Genomic DNA, 19,063 nt, shown 5'->3' on the forward strand with positions numbered 1-19,063 from the left:
CGACCTCCCAGGCTCAGGTGATTCTCTCACCTCAGCCTTCTGGGTGGTTTGGACTACAGGCATGTACCCCCAAGCCCAGCTAATTTTTGTATTTTGTGTAGAGACAGGGTTTTGCCATGTTGCTCAGGCTGGTCTCGAACTTTAGGGCTCAAGCATCTTAGCCTCCCACGGTTCTGGTATCACAAATATGAGCCACCGTGCTTAGCCTGTTGTAATCTTTAAAATGGAAAAAGGACCTAGGCTTTCATGACCTTGGTTTCATGATCTAGTTATTGGACTGCTTTGGCTAAACATTTTTAGGTATGATTTTGACGGGCAGATAGTGGCAGTTAACCATGTACAGTCTGCATTTGTAGAATTCCCCTATTTCCCAGAGACGTTTAACAGAGGCCAACTGAATTACCCTACAGGTCATGTTATTTTACCACACTCAGGTTTTTGAGATGGAAATTTTTCAATCCCCAACCAGAATTGTTGTTTAGGGCCAAATAACAATGACTCAATTTTATTTTGGGTCATATTTTTTACTTTCTTTTTTAGTTGTGATTGTGTCATACTTATATACTTGAAGGCTATTAAATAGTGGTTTTTGTAGAAATATAATTAGATAATAACCTATTTACATTATAAAAGGTTTCTATTTTTTATAATTTACATTTGGGATCCACAATTGTTGACTATGTATTCAATTTAATGGAATTATTTTGATTCTGTTCACTTCAGTGCAGCAAGAAATGTACAACTGTGTACAAAAATACACTGGTAGTTATTTACTTTCTGCTAATCTTCAGCTGGAAAAGCATACCTGTCACCTTGGGCCTTTGCATACTCATTATTCATCATGTTTGTAGTTTCTAACATAATAGCATTGTCAGGCATCGTTTCACTTTCTAACACATTGCTGCTACCTCTTAACAGATCAAACTCTCACTTAGGTGTAGAGTATCCCAAGCATGTTCCAAAGGTGAATGTTGGAGTAATAATATACACTTGACCTTTCAACACATCTGACTCAATATGATTTCCAAGCATGCATTGAATTGTGAAAGCCAGCAGCATCTTTCTTAACTATTAGAATTATCGTAGTGTTTCATTCCCAACATCTGTATAGTGTTCTTTTTAAACTTCAAGTACAAATGTAAATAAATCAACATCTGTAGAACTCATGGATGCTAGTCAAAGAAAAGCATGGTTTCTTTTTCCCCTTTTTGCTTAAAGTTTGCCTTTTGGGCTCTTTTCAATGTGAAGTTCTCCTACTCCTTCTTAAGAAGGCAGAGTTTTGACACATGCAACTCAATACAGTGGTGGACCTTTTTATCTCTGAAGTGGAAATGTTTTGAGAATTCTCAAGCTAAAGAATCAAAGAAAGCTAAATGATTGAAAGAAGGGAACCATAATGGGAGAAGAGAATCTATGCTAAGGAAGAAGGTGGTAGCAGTTAGGTCTTTAAGAACCACTTCAAAGAGCACAACTCTTTCTTCATATTCAGTATTTCCCATCTCAGAGATATTTAGGTCATTATTGAAAATAATCTTGAGATATTTAAACAGTTAAAGTTGTATAAAATAATGCTGTCTCTAAATATAGGTAGTTTGAGAATTTACTTCACAGCTCTCAGTAGACTGCATTAGCACCCGAATTTCTGTGTGAAGTCTTATTCCAGATATGTAGACATGATCATAGAACTTTAAGAGCTTATATACATAGACAGATGAACATGAGATAAATGTAATAAATATGTACTTATGTTTCCCTAAGAAGACTAGCAGGATAATGAGATAAGAGAAATACAGAAATTTCGTATTTCTGACATTTAGAAAAATTACTGTGAAGTCTGTTGGTACTGTGAGGTAAGACCAAAGTGACATTTTACAAAAATTCTGCCACCAAAAAATGGTCTAATCATAATCGCTTTTAAAAATGCCATGACAGAACCCTTATTCTCAAATATTATTCTTAAACAGAGAAGGTTTTCTTTTGTTCATTGACCTGAGACCTAACCATATAGAAAAAGTCCTCAAAAGACTATTTTTTAAATATGAAAATTTTAACATAGGGAATAGATTTCTTTAAAAAAAAAAAAAAGCATCTCTAGAAGGTAGAGAGGCTTACTGTAACTGAAATAATAAAGTCCCAGATTAAAAGCCTATACTGCTTCCTAGATCTGCCTGAAATGCACTTAGAGTTTTAGAGAGAAATTATAATTTCTTGAGATATCACCGGGCAAATAATAACAAAGAAAATGTTGTGTATTCTCTTTCTTTCTGTCTCCTGATCAATTCTTAATCTACCATAATAGATTTTTCGCATTATTATTTCAACATTTTTTATGTGCCACTGTTACTAAGCCTAGCGTGGTTCTATAGTCTCATTGTGGTAACTGGGTCTGTGATGAAGCAAATGGATGCATTTTGATAGTTTGTTTTGTTTCTTTTACTTTCACATAATCGGCCTTGTTTTTTTATACCCAGAGTACGTTGAAATACATCCATTATTTGGGATAAATTATTTAAAACAATGTTGGTTGTTAGAGAATTTATTGATTGAGGAAGCAAAATCGATATACTGAGAAAGAAAGACATAAAGGAGTGACTCCTGGCTCAAAATAGCAGACTAAGCATATCACTACCGAGACCCTTTAAAATAGAAGCATAGAAGTCTCATTAGTAAATAACCCCATAATAATAAAGGAAATGGAAAGGAGTGTGTCCAGTGAATATGAGATTACAGCAAATTATTTAAATCAGAAATCAAATGTAGTTGTTTAATCTGTAAAATGTAAGTGCCAGACAAAAATAGGCTGATAGGGAGCTGCAGCAGAGATGAGAGCCTCTCTATTCAATGGAATGCCCAGAAGTTTAAATGAATGTCTCCTTTTCTTTTTTTTTTTTTAACTTTAAAGAAACAAATAAAAATGCAGAACAAATAAAAGTAGTCATGTTCACGTCAAACTCAGGGAAGAACTAATGAGAAGGCAGATAATTAAGCCCTTGTGTTTCATACCAGAGAGTTATCTAAAGATGAAAATACAATAAATTGTCAGTACTTGATCTAGAATTTCTAGAAGTAATCTCCAGGACTAGAAATCTGTTATATTTGTTAGTTACTTTAATAAAAATGGAAAGCTAAATTAAATTTTAAAAAACAAGGCAGGGAGTGATATAATCAGATTGTGGAAGGGGCAGTTATTCACCATATCATGTATACAACAGCTGGGATTAATCTGAGAAAGGATGACATCCAGTATCAGACCTAAGTGAGCAACATAAATTCATCTTGGCTAGAACAGAAGGGGAGGGTGGTTGGAGAAAAGTAGAATATAAGTTAGGCAGATTAATTATAGCTGATGAAAAGCTTTGAAGGTATCAATATCTATGTAGTTGAATGACTGTTTGAAGCCAAACTTTCAAATATATGAGAAGTACTTTAGACTTTGGGTCTGTGATTTTTAGAATGCCTGTTTTGTTGGAGCCAACAGATAATGACAGTAAAGTAGTGATCAAGCCACTTTTTTCTTTGCCTTCCATCCCGTGAAATGGAGCTACTAATAATACCTGCTTGCCTTCAAATCTCAAGGCTACGTGAAGATTAATTAAATAAAACCTGTAAGGCACTTTTAACTCTCCTGCAAATAATTCTTACAGGTATATAATATTATTGCCATTAGTTAAGTTATTCTAGGCATTTCATATTCAACTTGCAAGTTTAAATTATATCAGACATTTCTCCCGCAGGCTGTAATATGCTTTACCAGCATACATTCTCTCTGTCTCTCTCTCACACACACACACACACACACAAACACAGAGAGAGAGAGAGAGTTCCTTGTCTATTAAAAACTTAGCAGAAATTACAGTTGTAATTTACTGTCTTTATCACCAGGTGCTCAAGAAGGAGACAGTTTTTTAATATCTGGGAGAAATCAGTATGGGAAGTCCAAAGTCAGCAGAGTAGCTGAGTTAGTGTCAGGTTAGTGGAGAAGATGCTAATAGATGATGGCATACCTCCATAAAAGGACTGTAAAGGTCATGTTCTCTGAGAATTGAACAGTGCCGAACTACATTTAATTACATGACAAGTGTTTATTGAATGCCTTCTATGTATAAGGCACATCAGGGAACAAACCAGACAGCATGAAGCTGATACTGTTTTAAGGTTCAAGTTTTTAGATATAGCAAATTCTTCACATGATACTTCTAGCTTAAAAGGAAATCACATTGATTTTCATTTGTTCACCATGATCTGCCCATTTAAAAATGTTTAAAGCTTATATATCAAAATTTCTTAAAATCCAAAAATACAGGTTAAATATTGCTTATTCAAAACTCTTGGGACCAGAAGTACTTCACAGTTACAGTTTTTTGGAGGGTTTTTTGGGGGGGAAGATTTGTATGATCCTCACCTTTTGGGCATCCCAAATCCAAAAAAAATGAAATCTGAAATGCTCTAGTGAGCATTTCCTTTAGCATTATGTTGGCACTCAGAAGGTTTCAGATTTTTTTGAGCATTTCAGATTTTTGGATTAGGGGATACTGAACCTGTAATAAATATATTTTGCCTTGTAAGTTTGTAATATCAATCTGTCACCTCCTCTGGGAAGTCCTTCATGATTATGATTGCTTGAGCCAATTCAGTTCCCTCCTTATTCTAATCTCTCATATCCCATATTGTTAGTTTCATACCTTGTAACACTAATTATATTTAGTTTTAGAGTTTATTATAAACTGCATAATGTCTTATATTTAAAAAGTTTCTTATTTTATTATATGTAAGTATTGTCTCTGGAAGACTAAGAAAGTTGGGATCAAAAACAATGACAAGATTTAAACTGCAGCAGGTCTACCCACTTGCCTGGAGAATAGTTGTTATTATATCACAACTAACATGTATTGAACATTTTTTCCAAGGCTCAATTCTTAAGTGTATTACATAAGAGTAACTTAATCCTTGGAACAATTCTGTGAGTTAAGTCTTATTTACCTTATAAGTAAATATTTACCATTAGGTGAGGAAACAGAGGCAGAAAAGGGTAAAGTAACAGCCTATGATGGTGAAGCTACAAAGTGGCAGAACTGGGATTCCAACCCGGGAGGACTAGCTTCAGTCTTCTTGCAGCACGCACGGGCCTTGATGATTCCGCCTCTGCCCATCCAACCTTAGGTCTGGCTACTTCTCCTGCATGATGACCTGTGCTGCACCCTTACTGAAGCTCATCGCTGCCAGAGCAGGGGCATTTTGTGAATGCTTTCTGGGGCCAGGCACTGTGTTCACAGTTGACATTGAGTAACTCATTCTCTCAAGAACCCTATGAGGCTGGTTTATTATTTTCCCCATTTTATAAATGAGGAAACTAGGTCAGAGAGGTGAAATAACTTCTCAAAGGTCGTAGAATGAGAAATTCATAATAGTAAGATTTAAAGCCACATCATTTTTCATTAAATGATGAGATAGGCAAAATCTGAGACAGAGAAAAGTTCATTTTTACCAATATTTGTTGAATAAAGGAATGATTATGTCCACATCTTAAATGCTGAGTTTTTAACAATTTTAAACAAATACAGATTTAAATAAAATGGAAACTTTTCACTTTCTTTATTCTAATTTCTAACATCAATGAAATGAGGCAATTTATGTTCCTGCTTGTTGGTGTGTTTGAATTAATTAGATACGTGCCTCCTTTAGGCTACTGTATTGGACTATTCCAGAATACTTTAATCCATTGAATTCCAAACTCCTTGCCCCAATGTCCTACCTGAACCTCATCAAAACTTTTATTCCCTTCCCAAAGTTTTATAGCTTACTTTATTTAAATTCGACCCTGAAAAGGAAATGAGCTCTCTGAGCTTTCTCTTTTCTTGGGTGGCTCCCCCTTTGTGTCACTCTTCACTGCCCATTTTGGCTGGAGCTGCCCATCCAGCCAAAGAGCCCAGCCTCTACCATCTGTCCGCAGTGGGGCTCAAGCTGGGCCAGAGAGCTGGGTCCTTTTACCCAGCTTGATTTACAATCACATATCCTCCATGAGTCCCTAGGCTGCACTGATGAAACTGAGTATCCTCCTTGGGCTCTCAGAGATGAAGGCAAAGGTAGTGTGGAAGGTGGGCAGAAAGAGAGCTGGGCTCAAAAGAGAAGGGTGGAGAGCAGGAAGATAAAGGAGGCATCCTTCACGAGAGAAGTGTGGTTATTGTCAGTTAGGTTGTTGTTGGAGAGCACATTGGTGTACACTGTTGCATTTTATTCTCACAGTTTCCTGTGAAGAAGGCAAGTAGGCAGAGTGGCATTGTATCTACTCTATCAAATGAGGAAACTGAGGCAGGTGATCTGAGTTATCTCAATTGCTACTGCAGTTCTTTTTACAACTGGCCTGGAGTCTGTTCTGGACTTTCATACTAGTGCTCAGCCACACAGATTATAGTGTTAGGAGAACTTGACTCATGGGGTAAAGTCCATACTCCAGCAGCCCCAATGCCCTGAGTGAAACCAAGGATGTGTTCTTCCATTTAGCCAGATGACTCGACATGTATTCTGCTTGTGGGAGTGCTCAGCTCTTGTGCTGCTGTTTGGTTATGCCCGCCATGGCGGCCAGGGACTCTTCTCAGATGTAGTGCACCACTCGTGTCAGGCAGCCGAGTGCAGTGCGCTAGTAACCAGCTTCTCCTTTAACTCTCAGATGGAATCGTCTACCCCAAAACCATCTCTTCTCATAAAAGACACCCACCGCCTCCATCCAGACCTCCTTCCATCTCTCAAATTTCCTTTTTAACTTACCTTGGAAACACAGGCATTGTATTTCTGACCCCTTTCCCTCAGCTCTGACTTCTTGCCAGACAGTTACTGAAGCCTGGCAGTTACCATCTTTGATTCAGTTGGGGTCTCACATCTCAGCTGGCCTATTTCCTTAATCTTCCAGTTAGCCTCCTGCCTCCAGTCACCCCCAGCCAGCATCACCCTGCACTCCACTGACAGAATTACCTGACTACACATCTCTCTGACTGAAAACCTCAGCTGGCTCCTCATTGCCTCCAGTCTAATTTTCAGACTTCTTCATGTAGAATTCAGATTCTCCCACTATACTCCAATGCATGTATTCTTCAGCCACACTGAGAAAGTCACTTTCGCAAACACACAGGGTTCTTGCCTTCATACTTTTCCACCTCCTGTTACTGCATCATTTCTACACTTGTGAGAGAACTCCTGGTTTTCCTAAGGTATATCTTAGACGTTACCTATCTTCCTTCCAGCTGTTCCCATGCAGAATGAAGGCTGCTTCTCCATCCTCCTGTAGACCTTGTAATATTCAACCATTATGCACTTACATTTTTGTATATGATGTTGCTGTCCCCTGCACATGAGTTGCAAGCAACTAAGGGTTAGGCACATTTCCTTTGGTCATCGTTTTATTCCCTAACACCTACTAGACACAAGTAGAATATAAGCTTCTTGAAAGTAGCAGTCTTTGTGGGTGGCATGTCATAGGTATCTATTAAATATTTGTTGAATGAGTGAGTAATCAATAAATGTTTGAATTAGCAAGGGTAGGAATGTATGGCTCAGATACTACCAGTGCAATACCCCTTTTGTTGACCGTGTGTTCATGCCAGCAGCTCATGGTTGTGGTCTTGTGTCTTGCAAAGTAAGGACAGGCTCATGATAACAATGTAGCTTTCCAAACTACTCACAGTGCATGTAACTGACTTGATCTTGTTTTGTATCAGGAGGCCAGTTCACTTTTTTATGTATTCAATTTCACTATATGAATTGCTCCTGTGAAAAAAATACTACATTATTGAAATTCTTAATTATACTAATCACTCCCCTTTCATGGTTATTGAGAATTATAGCTAAATCAAGGAGAGGATTGAATTTGGGTAAATCAAATGAGTATGTACTTAACAAAAATCCCTTTAGCTATTTTCGTTTTTGGGCGTATAGCAACACCTAGTGGCTTTACCGATTATTTCAGAGATTATTTCTAGAAACAGCTTCTTGGGTTTTTTTTCTCCCTTATTTAACCACTACTTATTTAATATTTTTTCTTTCCTCTTAATTAATGAACAAATGTCTTTGGCCATTTATTTTGTATTTAGAAAGTAAACTGGCTCTAGCATAGGAATAGATATTACAAAATTGATGTTTATCCATAAAAAGTGTGCCCCACCTAATAAAAATAAATGAAGTACTTTAAATGCAGATATCATGATGATATAGCTCAATATTTTAAACATTTCACAACCTCTGGAACCTTCTGAATAATGACATTACTCAAATGGGAGCCTTTTGTGGGAAGTATTCTCTCCCTTTTATATAGATAGAATTTCTTATTTCTTTATCAAATGCATGTGTAGATCAGTGTATGCACAGATATATACATTTTATGGGATGCCTTGCTTATCAGGTACTCAGTAATGAGTTCTTCATGTTTATATTTGCCATGTCATTGAACTGTTTTTATGTTTTGAGATTTTAGATCCCCAGAGGAAATATGTCTAACCTGCATCACACGGATTTCTGCCTTCTTAATAAATGATGTATTTTACAATTTTTCTTACCTTGACAACTTAGAATTATGGTTGCAAATAATTATTGCATGAGCTGATACCTTCTAGAGAACTTTGGGGGCTATTTCCGTATTCAGTTTGTTTTAGACAGACTCCAGTGCTTTATGAAACATTTGCATCTGTTCTTTACAGCTTTTCTGTCTTCTCCTTCTTTTCTTATCCTGCTGCTAGCATTGTTTCTTTCTTTCCCAGCCCGCTTCTTTTTTCTTTTCTTTGTCTCCCTCTTGGCCCTTTCTGATACCTTGCCTCTATTCTTTTGTGGACTAGAGGGTCAGCTAACCAAGTCGGCTAACTACGTAGCTTACTACTAACCCAATTCTCCTGGCTCCTAATTTTGTGCTGTTTCCGCTATACTACACTGAAGATGTATGCAAAATCTGTAATGCTTTAAAGTAAGAGTAACTAGGTTTTGAGAGGGGACGTGGTCCACTAGAGCAAAATCCACAGCATTAGTGATTCTATTACTGTTATTTTAGCCATTGGATAGCATTTGTTGTACTCCTGGCCTGGTCACTATGTATGTGAGATTCTTCCTATTCACATACATAGGGAGAGAATTAAGTTAATCAACAGATATTCATTGTGCATCCCCTCTTTGTCAGGAGCATGCGAAGCACAAACGTGTAGACTTATTTGATTGCATGCCAAAATTGACAAACCATGTGCAGGATTATAGATGCCTTCATAATTATGTGTTCAGATAGAAAGTTTTATATGAGACCATCCATCCTAAAGATTTGCAAAGGGTATTAATGAACTTCTAAACTTTCTGAATTGATGTGTTGTTGTGGCCAAATAATCTATAAATGACACTTAAAAGAAAGTTGAATTTTCTTCATGCTGTTAATATGAACTCTAAGCCATAGGGCAATTTACCTCCTCATAAATGGTCACTATTTCTTGTGCATTGTGGGATCTGAAATAAGCATATATGTTATATAGACTTTATGCAGTGTAGCTACTCTAAATAATAATACATTTAATTCCAAATATCTTCTATGGATTTCTATCTTATGCACACCTATTTTATTAAAGCTTTATGAAGACATTTTATAATTTTCAAAAAGTCCTAAGCTTGAATGTAAATAAAGTTTTGATTATTTACCAAATAATCTAGGAGTCACACATAGATTTTTTGATAAAACAGAGAAGTTGATTTTTTAAAAATACTTCTAAATTATAAAGATATATTTTGTTCAGGTATTCTTCCAATAAAGGAGTTCCCAGTTTTTTGTGGCTATAAATTTCAGGATTTGTTGGCCTTCTTTTTAGTTCATTTTGTGTCTCCTTGGTGGGACATTTGGCACAGCATATCAAATAGTGACAATAAGAGACTCAGGCTTTGCAGCCAGACCACAGGTGGCGAATTAATTAAAGCTTCTGCACCTTCACTAATGTGCTTATCTCTGGGAGAAGGTAACCATTACTCTTTAAAATCCAAAGGTGACAATTAAAATTTCAAATGTTTGCTCCTGCCCCGTGGCCTGTGACGTTGTTAGAGAAACACATCCTCAGTGTCTTAAGAGGGTCAGTGAGAAACTGTTTTTAGGAGCATAATCTGGGTGACTAGTGGCTCTTTCCATAGGATTTCCCCGTCAAATATAATCACCTGCAGCTATTAAAATTACACTGGAGAAGACTTAGTGATGCAGAAAAATTAATATTAAAGTTTTTTTAAAAAAAGATCATTCCATAACTGCAGTAGAATGTTCTATTTTTGTTTAAAAATTACCTACATGCACAACTGGAAGAATATATAAGAGTATTAACAGGCTTATCTTTGGGAGGTAACATTGTAGGTGATTTTTCTTCATTTTGGTGGGTTTTTTTTTTTCAGATTTTTAACAGTGAACTTGGATTATTTTGTAATCAAAAAACAAGTTATTAAAAAGTATTTGTAACTTTCATTTTTTTCTTTAACGTGAAAGATGATTTTTCCCCCTAGACTCTCTAACTTCATTATTCAGGAAAGTGGGCAGGAATCACACTGAATTGGGATTAAGAGAACTATTGTCAGCTTTCATTAGTTCACTCCACAAATACTTGTTGAGTATCTACGTTGCACCCAGGCAGTGTTGGAGATAATGCATTAAATAAAGCCCCTGGGAGAGGAAGTACAATAAATAAATACTTACATCTTATAGTGATCAGTGTTCAATAAAGACTAGGGATTTTTTAGCATTGGGAGGGGAGGTGTCAGTTTCTTCATCTTTGAAAAGTGAGGGGTTTAGATCAGAGGAATAATGAAATCCTTCCCTCTCTAACATTCTGAACCTCCTATGACTTTTGAATAACAGTTGACTACCAAAGCAATTCTCACCTAAATGCAAAAGTGGGTCAATGTTAACATTGAGATAAAAGAGGAAATGTATATCCTGAGAAAAAGGCTTGATTAAAAAGTGATGTTTCTGTAACTGTTGTTGATAATAAAGATCAGAAATGAAAATAGAGCATTAAATGTTTACCTAACACAGTAAATAGGACAAAAGAAAATATGATATCTTTCTTTGTTTCAGGTATCCTCTGGCACATGCAGGCCTGATGTTTCAGAATCTCCTGAATTACGTCAGAAATCACCATTGTTTCAGTTTGCTGAGGTAATATATTACAATTGATACTTAACTAATGAGGAAATTGTAAAGTGGGCTTAAGTTGGGGCTGATAACAGTAACTGAAAGCAATGAAGAACTTTACTCAGCTCAACCATAAGTGGGAAATAGAATCCAATTTTGGAAAAGGTATTTTGGGTCTCTAGAGTTCTTAATTAAGAAATAACTACATTTATGCATTTATAGAAGCTTAAAGTCATACTAAGTATTATCAACCTCATTACTAATTTTTACTCATGGATAGTAAGGTTAAGAATATTTTGAATTACTATTAGAATTTAGTAATTTATTGATTGTTTATTTGATAAAACAGAAGACAGAATCAACTCATGGTTATTGGCTATGCAACTAATCTATGCATTTCTTTTTCTTTTCTCTTTTTAGTACACTTTCATCTTAATTGAAACTTTAGCATGAGGTTGGCAGTTTTCAAAGTCTTCTTTTGTCAGACTTATTCAGCTCAATGGTCTCTTGACACTGGTTCAAAGAGATGGTGTATAAAAGCACATTATCCTTGATATCAAGTCTAAAGTTTAAGACTGCTCAGAATATCTTAATTTGCTCTAGAACTCAATATGAGCCCTCATTGATAATTTTTTTTCTTAAACTTTAAGCCACCTGGTCTTTCCTTGATCATTTGAATTGTCTTTGACCAGACTTTCTTCACCACTGTCATCCTTCCTGGTGTTTACCCAACTGTTTTACAGTTTTGTGCAGGGGGAACATTTTTTATTTTTTATTTTTTTTTAGAGTCAGAGTCTCACTCTGTCGTCCAGGCTAGAGTGCAGCGGCATGATCATAGCTCATTGTAACCTGGAACTACTGGGCTCAAGGGATCCTCTCGTCTCAGCCTCCTGATAACTAGGACTGCAGATGCATGCCACCATTTAAACAGGGTCTCACTGTGTTGCCTAGGCGGTTCTTAAATTATTGATCTCAGGCGATCTTCCTGCCTCAACCTGTCAGAGTACTGGATTACAGGGCATGAGTCACCACGCTCAGCCTGTACTCTTTTTTTTCAGAAGCAGTTATAAACTTATTAAGATTGATCCCAACTTTGAAAGCAGAATGGCTTAAGAGATGATCCTTGAACCTTTAAAGATCTAATGAAACCTCTAAAATTTCACAGGAAATTTTGGATATGTTAGCATGTGTACACTTTTGTGCCTTCTAACAGCATATCTAAGATCCAGAGAGATCCCTGATGCTATTGCTTTTATATAAAAGGTCTCTATCTCCAGGAGCTCCTATGCATTTATTAATTGAAATCCTTATCTTAATATTAATTTATAATAACATCCCCCCCTTTTTTTTAAGAACTTATGAGATACTTTTTCACAAAATTGGATAGATTATAACACTGGTTCTATTTTGTTCACTGCCTGATTTAATTCTTAAAGGAATGTATTATATTTAGGTATAACCTACAATATTTATATATTTCCCCTTATATACATTGTTTATTTTTTTCTAACTTTTATAAAGGATTGGTAGGGATGAAAAGTAATGTCTGAAATAAGTTGTACTGAGTTTATAATTCCTAAGACTTAAGGAAGGTTTCTCTGGGTTCATTTTTGGATTCTGTCATCTTTGCACATGGCAGTCACTTGAAATGACAAGATTCATGGTTTGACCAAGAAAAGTTATAAAATGTTATCCTTGAATGTCTTCAGAACACTTGGTTAGATCTTACAATGGATAAAATGGTTTATTTCTACCTAGTTTGTTAAATTGGATTTGGTTGATATTTGTTGTTCTTACTGATATTTATTCTAAAAATGCTTATCTGATTAAAAAGCACAGTAGAATGAAATTTTCCTGATGGCTTCAGCAGTGGATACAATTAATTACTCAGTCAGTCTCTCTACTAATTTTTTTTTATTTTTATTTTGAGACGGGACTTGCTATGTTACCAGGCTAGTCTTGAACTCCTGGGCTCAAGTGATCCACCTAGCCTCCCAAAGTGCTGGGATTACAGACGTGAGCCACACTGTGCCCAGCCTCCTGATCCTTTCTCCTTCCTAAACATCACTTTTATACTGTATAACTACGTGGCCCTGTTGTTTTTCTAACCAGTTTAACTAAAATGAAAAAGCAATTTTTGTAATTAAAGAGTTTTGATGAAGGTGGATTTGCTGCTTAGTAAGTAACCTTTGATGCAGTTGTTGGTGAACAGTTACTTGAAGGAAAGACTTGTGGGATTGGGAATGGGCTGAAGTTATAATGTCCAGGCTTTCTGCTCTTGTGACCCACTTTTACCCTGTTTTATAGCTGAATAAAAGGTTTTTTCACTTTGGAACCAAAATTACTAACTCACCTTGCTCCCAAAATGTCCTTGAAAAGTATTTCCACATGTTCCTCTGAGCAAAGTCGAAGGAAGCTACCATAATTACCAACTGGAAACAAAAGGTCCCCTAGTTGAATCAAGTATAGGGTGGCAGACTCTATTCATTGTCACACACTGACGTGTGTGTGTGCATGTGTGTGTGCGTGTGTGTGCATGTGCGTGTGTTCACATGTGTGTGTATGCGCATGTGTGCGTGCATGTGTGTACATGTGTGCATCCGCGTGTGTGCGTGCGTGCGGGCGTATGTGTGTGTGTGTTTGTGCGTGTGTGTGCGCGCATGTGTGTGCGTGTTCATGTTGGGTGGGAGGATGCAGGAGCTATGAAAGAAGAAAATACTTTTCATATTTAGTAAACCATTTATTGAGTTCTGGTGCCATGCTAGGTAACATCTTTTATGGCTTATTTTTTTTCACCATAATCCTCTAAAATGCAGATTATTATCATCATCATCAATTTACAGTGGTGAAAAATAAGTCTCAAAAAGTTTAGCTGAGCTGGCCAAGGTCATATGGGCAAGTAAGTAGCAGAGCTGAGATCCAGTCTCCCAGATACCCTGACCCGCATCCATAGGCTTCACCAATACTGCATCACAGCTGCCTCTAACTAGAGAACAGCTTGGAGGGAGTGGTGTTGGGAAGAGAGTGAGGGAGTGGCTTTACTTGCAGCCTCCAGCTTTTAATAATACACATTTTTTCCTTTTTTTTTAAGTAAAGAAATTTATTTCAACAGGTCTTCTTAACTGCTATTTGATATATACCTGGTACCCTTACCAAAGACATAGCAAATGAGCCATACTCAGTCTTTGTTCTTTATAATCATCTGTTTTTAGAAACATGGCCTTTGTCTTCTCTTATCAGTTATGATGCTCTTCTAAAGGGATTGGGGGTAATGACTCATTTTTAAATCTTTATCAGTGTCTACAGTTGGAAATATATGGCAGAATCTTATGATCTGATGTGGAAGAATGTCATTGTGCATTAAAAATTGCTTGTTTCCTTTCAGATATCTTCAAGTACATCCCACCCTGATGCTTCTACAAAGCAGTGTCAAACATCTGCCTTGTTTCAGTTTGCAGAGGTATGGCCTTTTAAAAATGCTTTTTGGGCTAAGAAAACTTGTTGAGCTCAGGAATACTGGAATGGAGTTTTTTTAATGTATAGTGAACTTCAGGCATGCCTGTTGTCATTATTAACATAATGTACATAACAGAATATTTATTGCTTTTTCTGCTGCCTTTGATGTAATCATAGTCAAATCAGCTCCAGATTTTACACCCATTTTATAAGCATTCATTGAAGAGTTCATTCAGAATACCAGTAATGTGTTTATTTCATTTTATCTTGTTTTAAATTTATTTTAAAAGCTTGGAAAAACTGCTGTCAACACGAAGGCCAGAGGGTTTCAATTTATTAAATTTTTCCAATAGTGAAATTAGATGCTATAATTCATGAATAACTCTCTCACAGTGATTGCAGTGGTGAATACGACCTGTTAAATCAGGTAAAATTAGCTTTCAATGTGATGTACCTTCAGCCAGTATTTTTATTAGTGTGTAATCCCAGGCTTAGATCAGGTCAGCTTTTGTAAGATCTCAGATTTCTTTGGTTTGTCAGCCGAAGAGAGCACACACCAGAGAGCAACTTTTTGGTTGGTACGCTGCAGAGACAAACCTGATATTCTTGATTTTGCCACAAAAGCCCTGGCCTCAACCATATGTTCATGTCTAATGAGCACTATGTGGCAAATAATAAAACGTATATAGTTTATGAAAATAAGATGCTATCTGCTTTAGGTCTTTTCTTCTTTTCCTTTTTATCCCAACTAAAAAATGCATATCATAAACCAAGCAATTTTTTATAGGGTTGAGAGAAAATGACAAGCAGGACTGCGCTGTTTAATATTGATGTATTGAATCACTTTGATTCATTTGAATAAAGAATACTGCATAAATGGAATGTAAAATGATATCCTTTTGGCAGAAGAAAACCTACCATCTTACTTTGAAAATGAGAAAAAATTACTTTTGGCTCTTACAAAAAAAAGAAAAAAAGCTGTCTCCTCTTGGGACAACTTGTGTCAACTACTATGACTTTATACCATCGGTTGGCCTGCTTATGTATTAGGCTTCCCTGCCATAGTATTCGTTTAGCTGCTGAGGGCTATTGTATAAAACTGGTAACAAAAATATATAATGTTATTTCATGAAGAAAAATTTGCTTAATTAATCTGAATTAATTAAGATTTTGTTACAATTTTCCATTATAATAAGGAAGCTGTTATTTTCACTGTCTAGGGGAAATAGTTTTGTTAATAATACTTTCTTGCTTTCTTCCAGTTATTGATGCCCATTAATTCTTCAGAGTTAAAAAGGAATTTTGCCATATTGACTAAATTCATTTTTAATGTTGATATCTGAGCCAGTTCTATCCAACTTTTCAGAAACATTTTTTTCAAAGCAGAATTGATTTGCCATGTATTCTGTTTGATTAAATTCTATACTGCATAGCAGGAATATTAGAAAGGTAGTGGCTCATCTTTGACACACCTGATATTTACATATGCATTGACTACCAAGAGTATCCAGCTTAACTTAAAATGCCGGTATGGAATAATGGAATATCTCAGCTGATGCTGGTTCTATCTCTTATCACTGCTCAGCCTATGATTCAGTGTATGATTGTTCTTTTTTTTTTTTGAGATGGAGTTTCGCCCTTGTTACCCAGGCTAGAGTGCAGTGGTACCATCTCGGCTCCCTGCAACCTTCGCCTCCCAGGTTCAAGTGATTCTCCTGCCTCAGCCTCCTGAGTAGCTGGGATTATAGGTGTCCACCACCACGCCCAGCTAATTTTTATATTTTTAGTTGAGACGGGGTTTCGCCATGTTGGCCAGGCTGGGTCACGAACTCCTGACCTCAGGTGATCTGCCCTCCTTCGCCTCCCAAAGTGCTGGGATTACAGGTGAGAGCCACCATGCCTGGCCATGATTGTTATTTTAGCAACACCATCACCACACTTGTTAGCTCCTGAAGCGCTGGGGACAGCTCTAAGGGACCAGTTTGGTGGTGTAATAGCCACCATCCTGCAATTCTGCAGGATGAGATCCCATGCCTTTCATAAACTAATTTGTCCTTGCTGCTGAGTACACTAATTCTTGAATGAGATTTGGTCATTGCCTCTTAATTATACTAAGCTTTTTTTTCTAGAAAAGAAAAGAACTTCTTACTCGGAGGAGAGAGTCAGGCAGGGTGGCATTTCCAGAAGTTGCCCCTTTGCTGTACAGCACTCATCTCCTGAGGACTCTTGGGGTTTTTTAGCTGTAAAGTGTATGCAGGATTTGAGGAGCCTTTTAAAAAATTATTAATTTGTAAACTTAATTAGGAGTTGTTTCAAAATATAGGAAGGCATATATGACAGAAAGACTAAAATAAAATGGATGGTATAAAAATATACATGTTCTGTTTTGCCCTAGAATGAGATGCAGTCCCCACAACTATATAACTTTTCCTGGTTATATTTTACAACCATTGGTAATAGCCCTAGTTCCTCAGCAAATTAAATTATTGTATCTTTGGCTATTTAGCTGTAAATGTTATATGTCTTTATACAAGAGTAGTTCATGGTTCTCAAAGGATAAATAACCTCTGTCTTCACTTTCCTCCTCTAACCCAACAGTACCCTAACTTTCAATCTTTAACATCTTACAATCTGACCATATTGTCAGACCAATCCATATTGTCAGACCAATACTGGGCTGGTTTTATTTAAGGCTAAATAAGAGCTAAGTAGATGAACTAATAAAAATATCTACTAAAATCTGCTATGAGCATGTGTATTGCAATAGAAATAGAATAGGCTGTAATTACTCACTGCGATATCCCTAAAGCTCTTAGAATTATTTCACAAAACACCATCACCTTTGAGAAAACCCAAAGACTCTTGAAATTCTTGTTTTAATTAGTCAAAAGCAAAGGTTCTCAAACTTTATAATACATCAGAGTCACCTAGAAGGCTGTTTACACACAGATTGCTGGGCCACACCGCCAAAGCTTCTGACTGATTAAATCTGGTGCTGGGCCTGAGAATTTGCATTTCCAACAAGTTTCCTATTAGAGAACCACAGTTTGAGACCACGGGTCTGTAGTTATGTGTTTTTTTTAAAAAAACCCAAATTATTAAATCATTATTGTTAAGGCACTTATTAATATCTCTGGGACTTCACGGTGGAAGGGTCAAGAGAGGAAGGGATTGATGTATAATAGAAAATTACTACGTGGAGCACTTTATAGCCCTTCTCTTTTCAGAGGGATTCCTTGTCCTATTATGTACACTTAAAGAGAAGTGGGTGTTTATATAAGCTAGGAAACAATTTATCTTTTAAAAATATTTAGCTTTGTAATATCGTTTTAAGATCAGGCATGCAAAATTCTCAGAAACTATTTCTGTTCATTTTATTTACAAACTCTTATAACACTGGGAAGAAGTTAACTAGATTTTCTCTTGGAAATGGGTTATTTATCATGTAAAATATTTATCTGAGAAACATACTTTTAACAGTAAACCCAGGTAATTTCTTTAGGTCGAAATGTTTTGTTTTGTTTTGTTTCTTTCATTGAGTCCTGATCTCTTCCTTGCAAGATGAGAAAGATATTTTTCCTTCTTAACCAAATCTGATCATTGAAAAGCTCATTGAAATTAATCTATATGGAACCATGAAACTGAATAAACATATTTATTTGTAGGTGCCTCATAAATGTTTACATTTAAGAGGAGAAAAATCAGGATTTTGAAAGAAATACAGAATGCAGGGACAGTTTCTCACTCCCCACCCCCAATTTCAGCCTGTCTCCCATTCCAAGGTGACAGTCATATTTCATCCAGATTCAGCCTGGCCCATCCAAAGTGCCATCTACTCTGTGTTTCCAGGCTCTGATCCATTAAGTTGGTCAGAATGAGTCCTAACTGCACTTCTGTTTACAGGTAGTGACACATCAGTCACTTTTTAGATCTAGTTTACCAAAGACTAATGACCAAATATAATGTCAGAAAGGAACTGTTGTCTTTAATTATTTAACAGGCTTAAAAGCCATGACCAATCCACGTATTCTCTGATGTGCTCTGTGGCTGACTCTTACACCTAGAGGATATCTTTGCATTGAAAAATTATATTTACCTTGAAGACACAGAGCTAATCTGGGTGATTTAGATAGATTTGGACTTTAAAACTTCCCTTAGAAGATATTTACTTTGCCTATATAAATATAACTATAGTCTCACCAAAATTAAAATATTGTCACCATTGTATATAAGCAGTAGGTATAAATTTAATGCATTTATTTTCATGAAGGAATGCTCAATTTGTTACACAATATTACAGTCAATTAAAAACTCCATATACTTACACTGTGGCTCATGCCTGTAATCCCAGCACTTTGGGAGGCCGAGGCAGGCAGATCATGAGGTCAGAAAATCAAGACCATCCTGGCGAGCACGGTGAAACCCTGTCTCTACTAAAAATACAAAAAACATTAGCCAGGCATGGTGGCAGGCGCCTGT

The 19,063-nt window shown here is 36.4% G+C and overlaps 1 protein-coding gene across 4 annotated transcripts in view; it reads left to right on the forward strand.

Moving 5' to 3' along the window:
- BBX (bobby sox homolog (Drosophila)) overlaps positions 1 to 19,063 on the forward strand; it is a 273,989-nt gene that overhangs the window by 196,942 nt on the left and 57,984 nt on the right. For all 4 annotated transcript variants that reach the window (XM_011932734.1, XM_011932735.1, XM_011932736.1 and 1 more), the window contains 2 exons: positions 11,072 to 11,152; positions 14,514 to 14,588. In XM_011932734.1, the coding sequence (XP_011788124.1) occupies positions 11,072 to 11,152; positions 14,514 to 14,588 (156 nt within the window). The remainder of the gene's footprint in view (positions 1 to 11,071; positions 11,153 to 14,513; positions 14,589 to 19,063) is intronic.

Source organism: Colobus angolensis, unplaced genomic scaffold (genome assembly GCF_000951035.1).
Source record: "Colobus angolensis palliatus isolate OR3802 unplaced genomic scaffold, Cang.pa_1.0 Scaffold98, whole genome shotgun sequence".
In the NCBI taxonomy this organism is placed as follows: domain Eukaryota; kingdom Metazoa; phylum Chordata; class Mammalia; order Primates; family Cercopithecidae; genus Colobus; species Colobus angolensis.